The sequence below is a fragment of the Embiotoca jacksoni genome, unplaced genomic scaffold (assembly GCF_022577435.1).
Source record: "Embiotoca jacksoni isolate LCO1_2020_lvr unplaced genomic scaffold, fEmbJac1.0.p SCAF_69, whole genome shotgun sequence".
NCBI classification, from domain to species: Eukaryota; Metazoa; Chordata; class Actinopteri; family Embiotocidae; genus Embiotoca; species Embiotoca jacksoni.
This window is the reverse complement of record NW_027185424.1, coordinates 939,505-957,950: the sequence shown is the minus strand read 5'-3', so window position 1 is coordinate 957,950 and position 18,446 is coordinate 939,505. Positions and strand designations below refer to the sequence as shown.

The 18,446-nt window shown below is 39.3% G+C and overlaps 1 protein-coding gene across 4 annotated transcripts in view; it reads left to right on the top strand.

Moving 5' to 3' along the window:
• The window catches only part of LOC138214240 (syntaxin-binding protein 4), a 106,743-nt gene that overhangs the window by 45,564 nt on the left and 42,733 nt on the right, over positions 1-18,446 (top strand). For all 4 annotated transcript variants that reach the window (XM_069175639.1, XM_069175638.1, XM_069175641.1 and 1 more), the window contains exons 3-8: positions 3,403-3,498; positions 8,866-8,935; positions 9,041-9,115; positions 13,675-13,754; positions 16,523-16,646; positions 16,944-17,085. In XM_069175639.1, the coding sequence (XP_069031740.1) occupies positions 3,403-3,498; positions 8,866-8,935; positions 9,041-9,115; positions 13,675-13,754; positions 16,523-16,646; positions 16,944-17,085 (587 nt within the window). The remainder of the gene's footprint in view (positions 1-3,402; positions 3,499-8,865; positions 8,936-9,040; positions 9,116-13,674; positions 13,755-16,522; positions 16,647-16,943; positions 17,086-18,446) is intronic.

Sequence of the window (18,446 nt, the reverse complement as noted above, 5' to 3'; positions counted from 1 at the left end):
GTGAAGTACTGTACACAGTCTACTCATTGTCAATATCCAGAATCATGTTTCAACCAACTGTTGTACATGAGATGAATTATTATAGAGAGAAAATAAAAGAAATCCAAAACTGAAAACATACAGAAATGTCTAATAAGCCATATTTTTGAAGGCTCATAAAAGACAAACTGAAAAACTGCTTTGGGTAAAAGCAGTATATGAACACGGTCCATTACCATGAAGACAGAGTCAGCAGTGTGTTTCTCTCGTGGTTGGATGCTTCATATTTTACCCTCATCATTTGCAATGTTTAATGTTTTGTCTGGTTGAATTGTAAGTTGACAAAAAGGCAAATTGGCAAGCATTCTTCTTTCACAATATTTTGTGGAAATAATGTGAGGAATCGACCAAACTGTCCTTATACATATACACATATACCATGTGGTGATAAGTTGAACTTCAATGGGGACTTTTTGACGGGAAACACATTTAAAAGAAAAACACATTTCTTGAAGAAACTGCAAATGAAGGACATTCATGTGAACCAATGGTGGCATCTTTCTTAAATGATATTACAATTATATGAAAATATACTGATCCTTTGTTGGACCCGAAGTGTGAAGTTTGGTGCTGACTTTTAAACCTCATCATCATAATGAACCTAATTTGCCGTAGTGAGCATTTTGGAATTTGAGTGGTTTTATTACCACTGTGGCTTGACAGCGATATATTGTAAATATAATATAGATCGACTAGGCTCTGTAGATATTAATGTATTACGTAACTTATAAACTGGACATGTCCTCATAATGAGCTTATATACAGTTGAACAATGTACACTACAGAGTGTGTTCAAATACAAGGGGACTGTTTATAGATGTTACATTACAATATGGACTTTACCGTGTCATGTAATAATAGTTAACAAAGTATAAACTTCACAATGGGCTTACATGCAGGTCATTAGTGAGCAACACTGAGCAAAGAGATGTATTTAAGTGGTCTACACAGAGTTATGCACAATTCAACACTGAATTAAATTAGAATTGGAGGAGGACTTTAATATCTGAAATGAGTTTCAGGAAAAGCTATAATTGTGCATATTTTGATCAAAACGCAAGGCACGACATAAAACTGCACAAAAATATGAACAATATAAGTGGTATTAATGTTTTAAGTTTTTTTTGTTACAGATGAGAAAAAAAGGGGACATGTAAAAGACAACACTTTTTCTCAAGCAATAGAAAGCAGTCTGATCTCTCTTCAAATTTAAAGATGAAGTTTAGTGTACTAGATATAGTGGTGAAAGGCGTAGTGCAGAGGATGCTGCATGGAGAGAAGGCTGAAGTGATGTGTGGACCCACAATACTAAAATCAGCAGAAAGGTGAGAAGCAAATCAGCTTATTGTCATCCAGCTTGAGCACGTGCAAGTGAACTCTGTTCTGATACATACAGTAAAGCCTTAAGACCCCCGTCCTGTACATCTGAAGCCTAAAGCAAGCACAGCAGAAGGGGGAGGTTCTGCTGCACACTGCTGTCTGCTGTCCTACACCGAGGACAGCACATGCTAATCTCTTTGTTAACGCTGCTGAAAAGCTGTAGCACCTCAGCTTGTGGGCGGGAGGAAATGTTCATAGTGAAAACCATCTCCGTCACGCTTAATTTGGTCGACATACTAGTAGAAGCTGCAGTCTGCTCTAAAGAAACCGTTTTTGCAGTTCAATAAACATGTTGTTTATTTATTTTATATTCTCGTCTCATCTGCGGTATTATGAATGATTTTAAAAGACCTTTTCCTCACATTTAATTTTCCTTTCCAAGGTCTTGAGAGTGTAACGTTTTAGTCCTTGGGTTACAAACATGCCCTTGATGCATCATAAGCAGGAAATAATGATTGCGAAAGCAAAATGTTCAGTTGATTAAAAAGAAGAGACTTGTGTCTTTTATATTTGCTGCTCGTACATTAGAGCGCTGTTGTCCTTATCTGATGCTCGGCAGGAGGAGGAGACTGCTTTCAGGCACAACAAAAGAACAAGAAATGGTTTTCCTCAGAGAAGAGCAGGATGGGAAGGAGGACTTTAGAACTCCATTCTTCCAACAGGCCATAATTAACTGGCGCCCCTTCGCTCCAGACCCAATTAATGTACCCATTCTGCCTTTGTGGTAACAGGCTAATAGTAGCCTGAAGCTACATCTACTGTGTTCACTTCAAGTGCAGTGATGGAAAATGTGTGAGGAGGAATCTGAAGGACTTTTGGAGATGGAGAAGCTGTGTAGGTAAAGTGTGCGCTATTCAGTGTGAGCAGAAATATGTATGGAGAATAAATTGGTCACACTGGCTATGAAATCAATTTCTCCATTGATTGATCTGATGATTAATAATTTAACTCACCCGCTGCTCTAAAACAGTCTCAGTAAAAACATTGTAAATCAGAAGGCTTGTCGACCTGGTCTTCTCTATGAAGGTAGAAGAAGTCTGTTTATTTTCATTGTGTTGATTCGAACATTGAACAGAATAAGATTCAGCCTCTACATGTCGTCAATGACTGAGGCTGTTTGGGATGCTGATGAGTGAAGTCTGTTCAGGCAATATGAAAACTGGATGATGTCAGAAAGCTGATTCATGTTTCAAATTTAAGTGAAATTGAAGTAAACCACAAAGACCTTTTGCCATTTCAAACCATGTGGCAGTAAAGAAGCCGTTAAAGAAGCAATGAGCAATATCACATTTTTATTTTAAATCCTATTATTAGCTGCTGTAGTTGAAGTCTCTTGATTATTATTATTTAATCCCTGCCTTTCCAATACAAAACCTGGTAATTGTAAATTACAGCATGTAGTAAATAAACATTTGAGAATAGAGGAATATTTGTATTCATTTTCAAACAAATTCAGTTTTGAAAACGTTCCTACTTCCAGAGAGCCAATACCTGCTGCCCCCCGAAGTGAAAGAACGACCGCACGGCCGCCTTATATGACCTCCCATTCCTCTTCTGTCAGCAGGATGCTAATTAAATGACAACGGCTGACCAATGACCTTCCCCTCACTCCAAAGAGATCACAATATTCAAAATCCCATCTGCACCCCACCGTTATTATTCATTTATGTACGCTGATTAGCATTTGTCCCATTTGGAGTTTGTCTGCTTTTTACTGTGGAAAGTGAAATACAGATGTAGTGGTGCAGTGATGACTCACTGTGTAATATAATAAATCCTAGTTAATGCTGTGTACAATAATTTGACACATCGCATGCTGTCAGAGACGGCAAAACTCACTCTTTCATTGTATATTAAGAGCAAGAAGAAATGTCGCAGTAAGTTAAATCTTCAAGGTTTTACTGTCATCAATCTGTCGAGTTAGTTGCAGAAAATAAGAAAAAACATTTTAGAAAGTTGTTTTTGTTTTCCTCCTCCCACCAGGAATTAAAGTGATCGGAGGAGTGAAGGAGCTCACTGGGGAGGAGTTTGGAGTCTACGTCAAACGGATTTTACCAGGTGGCCTTGCTTCAAGCGATGGTGAGTACGGCACCTTCTGAGGGTTTCTCCTGTCATGATGTCCAAGGTTTGCTTTCAGTACTTCAAATTCTATTTTTATTGTAATATCCAAAGAAGAACATTCATTTGGTCACATTCATTTTCACACAAAAATACAGCGGCAGTAAAACTACACAGCCAAACAGCCAAACATCATCATCACACAGCGCTGTGATCTTTAAGTTGTCGTCACCCTCCCTAAATAAAAATACAGTTTTAATGTTAGGAGACACATTTTATCAGCAGTCAACAAGCGAATCGTTTTCAACATCACATCTTGGTTGAAATTTCTCTAATTTGCAGCACGTTCAGTTCTCAGGACGACTGTAGAAAAGGTTAAACTATCTAATATTATTTGGACTGTAATCTTTCTGCAAGGAGAAGAAAAAGGTCTGAGCTCAGTGAGGTTTAGTGTCACAGCCTTTTCTATGGTGTTTCCAAACACTCTTAATGTAAATGAGCACTACCACAGTGTATCAGATTGCATTAATACGATCTGATGTCAGGCCGTTCTGACTCATGTTCAGCTGGTCTGGAAAGAGAAGACACTTTTTGGAGCGGCAGATGTACACTTATCCCATAAGAAAGGCTGTATGTGATGATATCAGTTCATTTAACCTGGCATATACACCTCCTTTCCCCTGAATCTCTACAACAGAGATGGAGATGCCAAAATTAGCATGACACATAGAGCCACATGAATCCAGTCAGTACAACTGTACTAATAAAATCTGGCACAGCAGTTATTTTTGTAAATGTATATTTCCTACCTCGATATTTTACAGGAATACCTTTAACATATCACATTAAACTAAACTTGCAGTTTGCAGTCGTGCCAGTTTTTGCGTTGTTCCTCCATCCTTCCTTGCCATTCTCAGGAGCACAATATCTCAGATAAGATTTTCATGGTTCGAGGTCACGGTGACCTCACATCTGTCCATCTCATTCTAATGAACGCAATATTTCAGAACCGCATTAAAGGAAGTTTTTCAAATTTGAGAAAAATATTCATTTGGACTCAAGGATGAACTGACAAGATTTGAATGGGCGAAGGTCTCTGGGACTTTACGTCCATCCCACTTCAAGTTCTTCAAATGCAGCACAAACGTTGTGGTAAATGTGATTCCATAACTCAAGACACTAATCTTGGATATGAACTTCAAAACTGTGGTGACTTTATGATCTTCTGTGCTGCAGATGTCTGGTAGACATCCCAATTTTAGAATTTATAGCGTCTTAGCATCACGATCCATATTTGAAGACTTTTCCAGTGTTAGCGTGTGATAAATACATCAGAGTCATCACGACTTATATCGAGGACAGGTCAAAATGTAATTTGACTGTTAAGCACCAAAAAGTCTTTCGTAAATATTCTGCTTTATGTCTTTTAAGTGTAACATATTGTGAATGACTTTTAAAAAAGGAGTTCATGTTGAGATGGTGGTCAAACTTGTCAGACTGAAGACATCTGGAGTGACACAACAAGTATTTTTGGAGCTTCTCTCATGTGAAACATGAATAAAACACACCACAGGACTATCATGGCCTACTTTCTGTGTGCCACAGATGGTGGATACGGGGAACACTAGTGAGTGAAACAGAGAACGGTTTGTAATTAGAAATAATCTCTTTTGTTTAGAGACAGTGAAGTTGAAGTCGATCACAGAGGAAACAGACACCAGTTTCATTAAAGGCTCTACAACTTTTCCAAAACACCACAGACGCTTGTCTTTTTTTTTTTTGCCATCTTTACACACATTTTCTGGATCTTTGGCTCATTTTTATCAAAACTGTAAACAAAACCACAAACACAAAATGCAACGCTCTACAAATCTTCATCATCAAACTGACATGCACCATCTTATGAATAGATCTTTCTATCAACAACACACTGATGTGCTCAACACAAAACAATACAATGAATAGCTGTCAGTTTAAAAGATTAACACTGACAACGCATAAGGAACCTCCTTATGCGTTGTCAGTGTTAATCTTTTACAACTGCTCCAATAATGTATAAATACTTCCATCCATCCATCCATTATCTATACCCGCTTTATCCTGAACGGGGGGAGGGGGGGGGGCCTATCCCAGCTCACATTGGGTGAAGGCGGGGTTCACCTGGACACGTCACCAGTCCATCACAGGGACACATAGAGACAGATGGAAACAAAGACCATTTGTGAATGGTGTGCCTCAGGGACATTTGTAGAACCACCAGTTAACCTGAGGTTCATGTTTCTGGATGGTGGGAGGAAGCCGGAGAACCGAGAGAACCCACGCAGGCACACGGAGAACCTGCAGACTCACACAGGAAGGCCCGGATTCAAACCCAGAACCTTTTTGCTGAGGTGACCATGCTAACCGCTGCACCACTGTGACACCTTGTATAAATACTTGAATATATATATATATATATATATATATATATATATATAAAATGCAAAAAAACAATACAGTAACAAAAACATTTTTATTGTAAAAGGCAGAATTTTGGAACATGTAACACTTCATATCCCCAACAGCGGAAAAATTAGGAAAAATATTCAAGGTAAAGTTAAAAAAAAATAATAATAATAATAATAACAAAAATTAACAGTGCTACATTTATTGAAATATGATAAACACAAAAAGACAAAAACAAATACAAAATGTAAGACAAATAAATTAGTCTGAATCCTGGATGATATTTGGGTCGAGACACAGCAGCTCATCTACTGTAGTGATGTTGTAATCAGGCTGTCCAGGGACATCCACCATGGAGGCCCCGCCTCCCTTCGTTCAACCAGCGGGAAGAATATAAACCTGCAATATTACAGCAGCAGCTACCTCTGTAGAGCAGTCAATGTGGTGAAGCACAATACAGCTGACCTCATAATGTGCCGATACAGTGCTGATACGATAGTAAATCCACAGTATAGAACTTACTTCTCCATATTTGCATCGCTGTCACCTTGTAGAGCTTTTTCATCTGGATTGTGCTGTGACACACTGTTTAATGTCGAGAGACCTTGTGAATGTTATTGAATGCTGTGTGGTCTGAAATTGTGTAGTTCTGGATAGTCTGTTGGCATTGTTTACCACCACCATGTTCCTACTAGTGGTCCCCTGCTGTGGTACAACCAATGTCCTCCACCATGGCCTGATCCAAAAATACTCCATGATTGATTACAGTAATCGAAGTCAATATTTTTTATGAAATTACATTACTGTGACATTTACCAAAACCCAGGAAGTAACAAAGGCAGCCTGTCAGACTGCAGCATCCTACAGCATACACACATATCGACCAGTAGCACTGTGTAGATCGTAGGGGTGACACGGTTTGGTTTCCTGGTCACGGTTCATGTCCGCATTGTTTGGCTCATTGATGCTATGACAAGAAACAGAAACAAATATATATGTATTAGGAAAGAACAAATCTCCCAGCAATCACTCAGTGAAATATGCAGCAGCATGATGTCTGTCTGCTGCATGGGAGCATTACAGATTGAGAACAGTCGGTTCTCAATCATCCTGTTGTGACTGGGTTCGCGCACTGTGCAACACGTGATGCTTATTGTAACAGCAATACTTCCATAAATAAATAAACCATTGAAGAGGATATCACCCAAGTGTCTCCTTTGACAGTCTAAAGAGGAGAAAGTCAGGTAGGAGAGAGCATCTCCTTCTCTCCACAGCTGTTAACCAGCCTCTCTGCACAGATTCAGACACGACAAAATCCACAAGCATCAAGGGTGTTTATAGCAAAATATATGCATCCCTATACAATCGTGGAGGATGTAGGATTTCAGGATATGACAAAGTGCTGAAGTCGTGTTATTATTAACATCCAACAGTATAAACTTCTGGCAGTATGATAACCGTCTCAGAAAATAACAGGGTAAACAGTATTTCACAATTTATTAAAGACCTAACTTAAATTTTAAACTTGAAGTATGTTTCAAACGTCTCCCATTTAAAAATAAATGAAAAGAATTCATGTTAAGGCAGGATTTACTGTTGCAGTTGGTTGAGCTGGAGCTCTTTCAAACAATTTTGGATCCAACTGCCACTAATGGTTATTTTTATTATGGATTAATCTACTATTTACTTTCCCCATTAATTCGCTGATGCTGTCTGTACCATCGAGTGTTTATAAAAGTGAACGTAGCTTTCGGGTCTGATTAGTGAGGCCACACATTCCTCAACAGGAAGGGTCTTCTTGAGGCTGTCTGTATCCATCTACATGAAGGTAGTTTTGTGTCTTTTATATGCAAACATAAAAAACTGTTCTGAGGGAAAATTTGTGGCAATGCAATCAAAAATTAAGTTTGTATGTAAAAATATATGAACCGAGAATAAAGTTCATAAAACACTTTCATAATTTACAGAATGCAGTCGTAAAAAGAGGAAAATCAAGTTGAACCCGTTTTCTTTAAAATGATTATCAGTCAATGCACCCTACCTGCAGAGAATCTCACTTTATTCTTTTTCACTTTGTTATTCTACTTTCTCTGCTTTTTAAATGTTCACTGGATAACATCGCCAGATAAATGTTTAAAAATGCAAATGAAAATTTTTATATGCAAAGTTGCAGAAAATAGAGGTTGGTCCTCCAGTGCAGAGGTTGAAGTCTTATCTCCAGAGTTTAATACTGACGTCTGCCAAAGTAGAGGACTGAGACTGAAGGAGTAAAACAAAATGAAGTTTCTCTTAAAGACAGGATTTTTCATTTTACAGCAAGAGGAAGAGGATATATATATGTACCATATAAAACAGTAGGAAAAGTCATCCCCACCACCACAGAGCAGGGAGTGGTGTGAGGACACTTAAGCTGAAGGTCTGGCAGTAGCACACTTAAGAATCTGGTCCAAAAGAGGATGTGATGACTTTTGATATTTTTCCACTCACTCTTGCATCACCAGATGGCAGCTCATTCAGAGTGGAGGTCTCTGGTATGAACTGCTGTTCTGTTTATTTGGAAGGAAGTCCCAGTGTGGGAGAGAATACTGACATGACTCAGAGCACTTGGAGGGGCCACAGTTAACCAACAAAAGTTACAGTTCTGTATTCCCGTTTCAGATTGACGTTATCGCCTCAAATTTTAAGAATCTCAGCTTTTTTTACGATCATATTTATATTTATTCATCTTAATTTGAAATCATTTTGGCATTGTCTATTACATTATCCATAAATATGAGCCATTCATGCATTAAAAAGGTTTGAATCAGGCAGCAGGTCACTTTGAATTTTACTTTCTCTTCAATGATTGTTTACACAATGATGATTTTTTTTACAAGCTCCATTTGCAGCTGATCCCCATCAGACTGCAGGACTGTCACCTGACCTGTCTTTGACCTCTAACAGGAAACCTGTTGCCGGGGGACCAGATCTTGGAGGTGAATGGGGACAGTCTAGTAGGAGTTACGAGTGAAAGGTAAGCTAGTGATGTCTTACTGCTCTCATGTTTGTTTGAACCCAATGATTGACTGAGGAGATGCTGTACCAACATTGGAAATATGTTTTTGTGTGTTTGTTTCAGAGCTGTGGATATCCTGAGAGCAGCTTCTGCAACCAATCACATGCGCCTTCTCATAGCCAGAGATGAGGAAGCAAAGTAAGCAGATGCCTATGAATACAACACTGTACATTCATACGGTAGCATGCTGGTTGTTAAACTGTTTCTATTTTACTTCAAAAATTCCTATTCTTCTAAGCCACTGCACAAAATGTTATACATTCATATTTCAACATTTAAAGTACTTATTCTTACCGAAGCATTATTAGAAAATGCATAGTTTTGTCATTATTCAGCTTGAATCTTTTCCATTAACTACAACTGTTGATCTAAATTTCACTCATTTTTTGCATCTTGTTTGTTTGTGTTGTGAAACAAAGTTGAAACCCAAACCAGGACAGTAGTTCACATCCAGACAGACGTCTGTGGTTGAGGTCAAACACTTTGGTTCCTGTTATGGGAAAGATGGTGATTTTGGTTAAATGCCGATAAAAGGCTCAATGTGGGCCTTTTATGTATTAAAACAAACCACCATCTTTTGCTGTTTCAAATTACACGAGTCAAAACATTATCATTATTAACATTATTATGGATTATCTCATAACATCAGTGTATGTCAAAGCTGAGGAGGATATATTTGTCCCTCACGATGGACGTGGGAGAAATGGGCAGCTTTAAAGGTGACTGGATTAAAGCATCTTTAGCACACCCAGGCTTGAGGCTCCTGGTCAACAGTGCTCATTTCCCACCAACTGTAGTGTAAGTAGAGACAGATATGATAAAGGATGATGGTGGAAGATGTCTGAACCCACTGCAGCTCCAACTCCCAGATTACAGCACTTAAAGGATCTGCTGCTAATATCCAGGTGTCAGATACCTCAAGCATTCACAGGAAGTAAAGCTGAGGGTCGGGGGTGCAGCTGCCCCCCCCCCCCTTCCCTAGTGACAGCTTCCGTTTACTGCACCAAACTCAGATTTGAGTTTCATTTCTGTCTTTCATATGTTCTTACAACATAAAGAATTACGGCATTGCTTTCATAGCCTTGTGATGCGATGAACTTCTGATGCACACGTGTGCTCCAGTGTTCCCAATTTTCTAACTTTGTCACAAGATTTAGTGACTTTTCAAACCCCTTTAACAACTTTTTTTCAAATAGGCACCTAATTTAGAGACTTCTTGGAAAAACCTCAGCTACTTTCCATAAAATAATGCCCAGCTGGCGTCCTGTTCAGGGTCCGACCTTATTCACCCAAAATTAGGCTGGATAGGCTGCAGCCCCACCATGAACCAGGGCAGGTTAACACATGGATGGATGGATGGATGGATGGATGGATGGATGGATGGATGGATGGATGGATGGATGGGAAGATGAATGACTGGATGGATGGATGGATGGATGGATGATGGATGGAAGTTTTTAAAATAGATGTATGGTGTTTTTGTCGGACGACGTCGTGGTTGTAACGTGAATTTCAGCAGTGAACAGCAGCTTGGAAGCGGCTGCTAGTTTTTGGAAGTGTTCTCTGAAGGCAACTTCAGAGTTGCAACTTTTGAGTTTCTTGAAGATCGTCCGAAAGACTTCAGGGTCGAGATATCTTGTAGGTCACTCGACTTTGATTTTCCCCGTAGTCTGAATAGTGCTGATGAGGCAGGACTAGATCAAAACTAACTGATTAAATCAGCAAGGATCTGTTGGTTGATATAATTTCATGTTTACAGATTTTTGTTGATTTAATATGTAGTGTGAACACCAAACAAACCAGCACCATAAAAACCCAACAGTACTGACATTATCCGTGGTAAAGGTTGGTAGCATTAGTGCTAAACCATCTTTTTAATCTGACCACAACCAGTTTGAGTGAAAACAAGGTCAGTGCCAGCTGTCAGCATCACAGACCTGATCTTCCCTGCACTGCAGACAACATGATTCCTGATGATATGATGGACAGACAGGAGATGATTTGCATATAAAACTGTTGCGCATGAACGTGTCAGCCCTGATCTTTTCTAAACAGAAGAAATTGTAATGCTCTGCCAGTATATCCTCAGTGAAGAGAGCGTGACACAGGCCGGATTTACACCTCAGCTGCATATCATTAATTAGAAGTCAGTGACAGTATTAATGATGTGACTGTGGATTTACAGATAGGATGTGTAGAAGGAGCCTACATAATTGTGCTGTGTGTTGGTGTGTAGCTTGGCTGTAGTGCCTCTCCACCACCACCACCACCACCACCACCGCTTTGTGTTACATGCAGAAGAGTGACAACAGACTCGGGAGGGGAGAGAGCTTAACCTCGGGCTGTGCTCCTGACGAGATGAGCCCTGTGTATTAATCTCTGCTCTGCTTTAACCACCCTGCAGTGCAGAGCAAAGGGGATGGACGGGGGCAGAGCGGTGGTGGTGGGGGGGGCGGATTATGCCTGTCGGTCTGTCTGCACGCCCAACTCATTCGCTCTGCTCCTTCTAAAAGAATGTCAAAACTAGCTTAGCACTTTGGATATTCTTACCAGTACGGAGAGCCTAAGAAAATCTTATATTTCAATAAGATCACCACTTAACAGTGTTAATAATAACCTCAGCATGAACTATAATTAAAAGCATATTTAAGACCCAAATGAGAGCCACAACAAAGTTTGGAGGCTTTGTAGAAACAGCAAGATGAAATAATGTTTTTATTAGCTCATCAAAAATGTACATCTGCTAAAATGTATTTTTTTTGCTACCAGTGTTTGGGAATGCTAAATTAGATACTTTCTTCTTCTACACATAATGCGTTAAATTCTACAGCTCTCTTCTCTGCTAATTTTAAGAGACTTTTATGTGTTAAATTTACATTAAACATAAACAAGTCTTTGCAAAACAGTCCTCATTTGCTCTGGAGGCACGAGTGACATAATAAGGTTCCTAAAGGACGACACTGATGCAGGCAGATACAGTCAGACATAAATGTTCAGTTTACTTGCAAAATAGCGTAAAGCCAGGCAGACTAAAAAGAAGGCAGGACAACTCGCAGAAGGAGGGCAATGGTCCAAACAGACAGGACATCAGTACTAAACTAGTCTGAGCATGAACGCTACGTCTGCTTCTGCAATCTGCTTGTATCATTGAGTTTTTATTCATGTTTATTATTTTGTAGCTATTTTGCACTCACACACTCCTTGAGCCCTGAGCGACACACAGCTGAGTCTGAGACTTACGGATCAGCTCTTATATTAATGACACATCTGGCCATTAGGACAGATGACTTTTACTGTTAGACTTAGAGACACAGCTGCCTAATGTGGTACTTAGAAAAACACAGATCATCATTAAGATCCTGACCAGCAATACTGGGAGATAATGAGATAATTAGTGAAGATGCAGCTGTGCTAGCCTTAAAGATCATCCACACAAATCAGAGACTGTAGGTGAAACACATCATCGTTCCTGCTGCTATGATGACTACTGCTGGTTAATCAACATGAGAAAGATCCTGCACCGTTTTATTGGCTACTCACTCATCAAACAAAGAAAATGTTGTTGTTTTTTCCTCTCATATATGTAATATTATTTCTCCACAAAATATAATTTACTTTTATATTCTATATTATTAAGTTTGTGTGTTCAAAATGCCCCATTGTTTTTAAGTTGATGCCAGAGGAGCGAAACCGTATTTCACAGACACGTGAAATAGCATTAAAGAATCCACTAAATGCACAAACAACTGAAATGGTGGAAGGAGAAATGAGTCGACACTGCCAGTGCATAAAGTAGAGACATGCATCAGAGTCAGAGCATCGTGATCTAAAGAATGAGCGTGACAGTTTATTAACACTGCTTCAGTGTTCATTCAGTTTGTCCTGCTGGTGGCACCTTCAGCCTCATCATCTCTTTATGCTGGTTATGAAAGAAGAGCAGCCTGAGGTCGTCTTTTCTGCTCTTCAAGAACAACCTTGTTTCCCACAAAGCCAACGTGACCGCTTAGAAATGCCAAATTTAAATCATCTTCCACAGGGGATACTGTATTGTGGTGTTGTAAGATGATAATAGCCAGTTATATTCTGTTGTGTGATGAAACTGAGAACAACTTTTTTATTGAAATATGTCAATGAATGAATAATTTTATCTGAGGGATGATGAATTTATGTTCATCAAGATGTTGATTTTCACTTATTATATTTTTCAGTGCATTTAAGGGATGTAGAAATATTGGTTTTATGTCAACAGAAATTTCTAGTTTAAAAGTACAATTAATAGATATTTTCAGTTCTGATCACGTGAAGCAGTTCAACTTTATCTTCTGAGTTTTACTCTCTAAACAGTTTGTGTTATCATGTCAGAAAAGCATGTTCTTTATTTGACTTAAATTTGTCACAAAAATAATACACATTACATCTGGAAAGTAGAAATAGCAAAAAATGGTGTTATAAATGTAATGGAAGTATGACACAAGATTTTACCATTAAAAATGACCATCAGTTGTCATCACAGTCCTGGTCTGCACAAGACCATGATAACATCAAAGGCTTAAATGTGTGACATGCAGATAAACCAAACAGTAGATGTTCTGAAAATATTCAATCCATTCAGTCATCTCTAATCTGTTCGTGGCTCTCGGACCAGCTCTCACACCAACGCTGTTCTTAGCATTTGTCTTCTTGTCTCTTTTGAAAAGGAGAGAATTTGCTGAGCTGCTGGAAAAATATGGATCCAATGGTAGCACAGGATCAACACGCAACTCTCCCATCCAGCAAGGTAGGTAAATCCCCGCTTAGCCCTTCGTGTGGTGCATTTCCCTTCTCAAGTTGCAGTATAATAAACATTTGCATTAGCAGATCTTGTACAGATGTTGCTGCAAAGAAGCTTCAAATTCTAAAACCTGGATTTTACAAGTACAGTAGCTCCGACCCAGAGATCTGATTGGTCAACTGAACATTTGGAACAAATCATCATGACATCACATCCTGCTCATCACTAGAAATGTCCCTCCACCTTCTCAATGGCAATATATCATTGGAATTGAATTTCATATAATATGTAATATTACTACTTGTTATAGATCTATTAAATGACCCATTTGGTGAAGTCGGGTCTCTTTTGGTCCTTTTTGGTCGCTCCGAGCACCCGTACCGTAACACCACGGATAGTCACGCACTTACAATCCTAGCGGCGGCTAGCTGGACCGGTTTGGTTTGAACACATGACACGGAGCTAAAATCTCAAAAAGACATGAGTCCATGAGTATCGTTTTTCAGCAGAACAACCAGAATGAGCGAGCTGAGCAGTTTTGTGTTTCTACGTACTGTATTTATTCAGTTTCAGAAACTAGCTCTACAAAGCAATAAAACGGACTAGAAATCTTCTCTGTTGCTAGGTGGTTGCTAAGGGTCGACTACTTCCTGGAGTAGTAAATATTACATACGTTACATAAGAGTTAACATGACTGATTGTTTTCCGGTTCTTAGTCATACCCCGTCTGTTGCCATGGAAACTGAGATTGCACTAGCAAAAAGTTTTATATTTTGAGAGTGAATTGCCCCACAATATGAATACATTTAGATTTTGTGTTTTATGTAACTTGTATAATCACAATATTCCACACAAGGGTGTGATTTAACGTAATTATTGGCACGGCAGTGACGTGGTCAGGACTGTAATATTGCCTCATGCTACACACATCTTCAGCCCAACAGCATAGAAGGTTTCTACAATCACCACAGTTCCAAGATGGACACCTAAGATTATCTGAACAAACGTGAAATACAGTCACAATCTCTCCTTCTGTTAGTTGTGGCATTGAATACAAAAGTGTTTTTACAGAATATCATGATGTCACAGTGAAGGTGGCCTTTGAATTTTTAGATATGATGTAATGGGAGTTATGGCCCCAAACATGTTTTATGAGGTCACAGTAAGCTTCACTTTCAAGCATCAAAATGTAATCAGTTTACCCTTGAGTCCAAGTGACGTTTGTGACAAATTTTGGAGAATTCCCACAAAACATTCCTGAGATTTTTGTTCTTGAGAATGAAACTGACAGATGGACAACTTGAAAACGTAACGTCTTCGGCCACGACTGTCACAGAAGCATAAAAATGGAAGAAACCTAAGAATAGCAACAGTGGAGGATCCCTCTTCAGGACAGACAGACATGCAATAGATGCTGCGCGTACAGAATAGACCAATATATTAAATGAATTATATGAATAGTAAAAATGACAAAGTTGTGGGTATATAAATATTCATCCGGCATGACGTGAAGTGACTTCCAAATAACCTCTCTATATTTGACAGAGTACTTAGCCTAAAGGGTGGATGCAGTCAGTCAGCCTTTAAAAATGGTCTATGACAAATGCAGTTGTCCATTATACAATTGCCAACATCTGTTTCAGTTGGGAAGGAGGTAGCCAGCTGGTCCAGATTTGTTAAAACAGGGCTGTAGCACAGTGTTGATACATCAGGATTCAACTGATTATGGGATAGCCGAAGTATAGTGTGTTGCATTATGGTAAACACTCAACTGGCTGGATGAGTATCTGTGGATAGTGTTTAAAAATGTAATTTAAAGCCCTTTTTCCTCTGCTGGAACTACTCCACTCAACTCTGTAGGTCCCAGGTACTGCAGAAAGTACCCCCCCCCCCCCCCCGACGCCGTGTAATTACTATAGCAACGCCGACTGGAGCCGCAGCAAACTGATGAGAACTTCATTTTAGTATGTCTGAAATGAAATATGTAAAGTTCATTCCCTGCATGACTCCTTGTAGAACAAACATCATGTTTGCTTCCTGCTGTGGTGGAGAATCCCTCACCGGGCCAGAGTGGCCGTCTCCTGCTCAACACTTAGCAGTCCTCTTCATCAACACGTCCTCTGAGTCTGATGTAACATAGGTTTACTAACGATCAAACTGTTTTAAATGAACCGAGTGGTCTTGCGAGATCAACTGCAGTAAAACTGCCACGCTCTCCCTTTTAACTCATTTCAGGTCTAATTTTTTGGTATGGACTTCCTCCAGGGTGTCCACATCTGCTGTCACGTGTTTAACATGAGTCCTGTTCACTATATTTGAAACGGCTTGTCTTCCTCATCAGCTGCTTCCCTATGGCTCTCATGTGCAGTGTCTTACACATCTCTAATTATGATTTTCCAATCATCTGGCTGCTGTCGGTGTACTAAAACATCAAACATTCCTCTCATCCAGTCTCAAGACTGCCACCTGAAATTCAGTCTAACATGCAGTTCGAGTTTTCTGCTGTCTAAGGCAGAGTCGTGATTGACAGACGGTCTACCTATTCTCAGTTCATACACTTTGTATTCTGATGTTAAATAAATCAGTAGTCAAACTACGTATACTAAAAAAAAGATTCAGTCACCAACAAAGGAAGAACAGGTGAGCACAAACACTGAAATGATGACATCATCTGCAGGTGTCCAAGGTGTTATGCCTCTTTTGTTGTTTTGGCAGCAAAATACAGGTTAAATAAGTCTTTGCTCTGTCTCATTCTCCTTTTTGCCAATTCAAAGGAGGCCGTTACCTGGACAGCACATCATCTGGTTCCTCATCCCGCTCCCAGAGTCCTTTGTTGTTGAGCCCAGCAGGCTCTCAGAACATGTACAACAGCAGTGGGTCCATGCTGCGATCCCTCAGGTTTGTAGCTTAAATAGGACTGTGGGTTTAAAGCTGTCTCATAAGTATTCACAAACAAAGTGTCAAGTTATGTAACTCTTTAAAAAATGCTTAAGCAATCCTTTTCAGATTTTTGCACTGCGCTGCTTCACACAAAATTCACAAATACAGGGAAGACCAGTGGATTTTCAGTAGATGTACCAAAGCTCTGACAGCCGTCACTGGTTGCCTGCTTCTGAAGGAAAGGGTTGGTTGCAGAAGGACTCGCTTTTCTTTCATTCCAAAAATGTATTTGTTTATGTATCTTTGTCCTCCCAGTCACCCAGGTGAAGGAGTGATTCAACTCATTTCTGTAGCACGATCCAGCAGTTTTGGCATCACCATCGGAGGAGGCTCCAACAAGCCAGACGGCCCCGCTGTGTTCATTCAGGAGGTGCTCTCCGGAGGCGACTGTCACCGGGTAAGAAATGAAGGAAACAACCTGGAATACACGGTGTCAAATTAAACCCCAAAACTGCTGACAGAAAAAAAGATTATCTGAGTCATACCAGGATGTTTTAATTATGTCAGTAAACAAAACAAGTAACAATGAAAGTCTGAATAATTGGACAGACCACAGTCTTCTCTAAATGTAGAACTGTCAGTGAACACTTGCCTCCATAAAACCAGCACAAATTCTTCCGGACTGTTGTTGATGAGCGTTCGTCATTTCTGACTGAACCTCTGTTGGTTTTGGTAGTAAAAGTTTCAGTTTCAGGAAAAATCATGGTTTTTTTTTTGTTTTTTTTTCAAATAATATCCAAATCAGATGGATCTCTTGAGCCTACATTGGGTCACGGCTAAAAAAAAAAAAAAAAAAAAAAGTCCTCCAGCATGACATTGTTAACTGGGAAACCTGATACCTTCAGCTCAGTGTGCTCCCTGGATCCCTTGAGCCATCACGAAGGGACCACAGAGATCAAACGTGACTGAGATGGATGCAGTGCAGCAGTGAGGGACTCCTATAGGTGAGAATGAAGCTAACACAATGGTACAAGGTGGGCAGAGACAGAGGGAGAGTAAGAAGGAATGAAAGACTGCATGCGTCGACCACTGCAGCTTTGGCCTCAGATTAGTGTTAAATACTGCTGAGTCATGCTCAGGTCAAAGGCTGCTGACATTGTTTCTGACCAGCTGTCTAAACCAATAACACGTAGTACCGTATGTATGTTCAACCAAAGTTCATTCAAACATCCCGCAGCCTGTTACATTAAACATGTATCTCAAACAGATAGTACTTATTTGGTCAGTGATTAAATTAAGTTTAAATGAAATCTTACATTTTAATAACAACGTGGAATGAAAATGACCGTAGATGAACTGTACTTGATAAAAGGCATGTCTAACTGAAATTCAGTACCTGAAAGTTACTGAGACAGTAACTCAAAGTAATGTTACTGAAAGTTATTTCAACTCTAAAGTAACATTAACTGATAGTAATGTTATCAAAAAGTTACCTGAAAATAACTAACTTTAACTTGAAGTAGTAAAAACAGGAAGTAATGCAGCAACATTAGCTGAACGTCTCTTTAACTTGGTTAGCATAAAATAAGAATTACTGAGTACTTAATGAATAAAATAAATGTCTATAAGCTAAAGTAATGTTAACTAAGTGTCACCTTAGTGTTAGTAAATCTTTTGCTTTTCATAGTTTGATCCAGCTGGGGTTTTTCTCTTTTTCTTTTTTTTTCCCCTACTTCTTCATAAAACCTTTCCTCGTGTGTAGTCTTCAGTTTCTTACTGTTGTCATGGTAACTAGCATCATAGAGTATTTATTTCAGC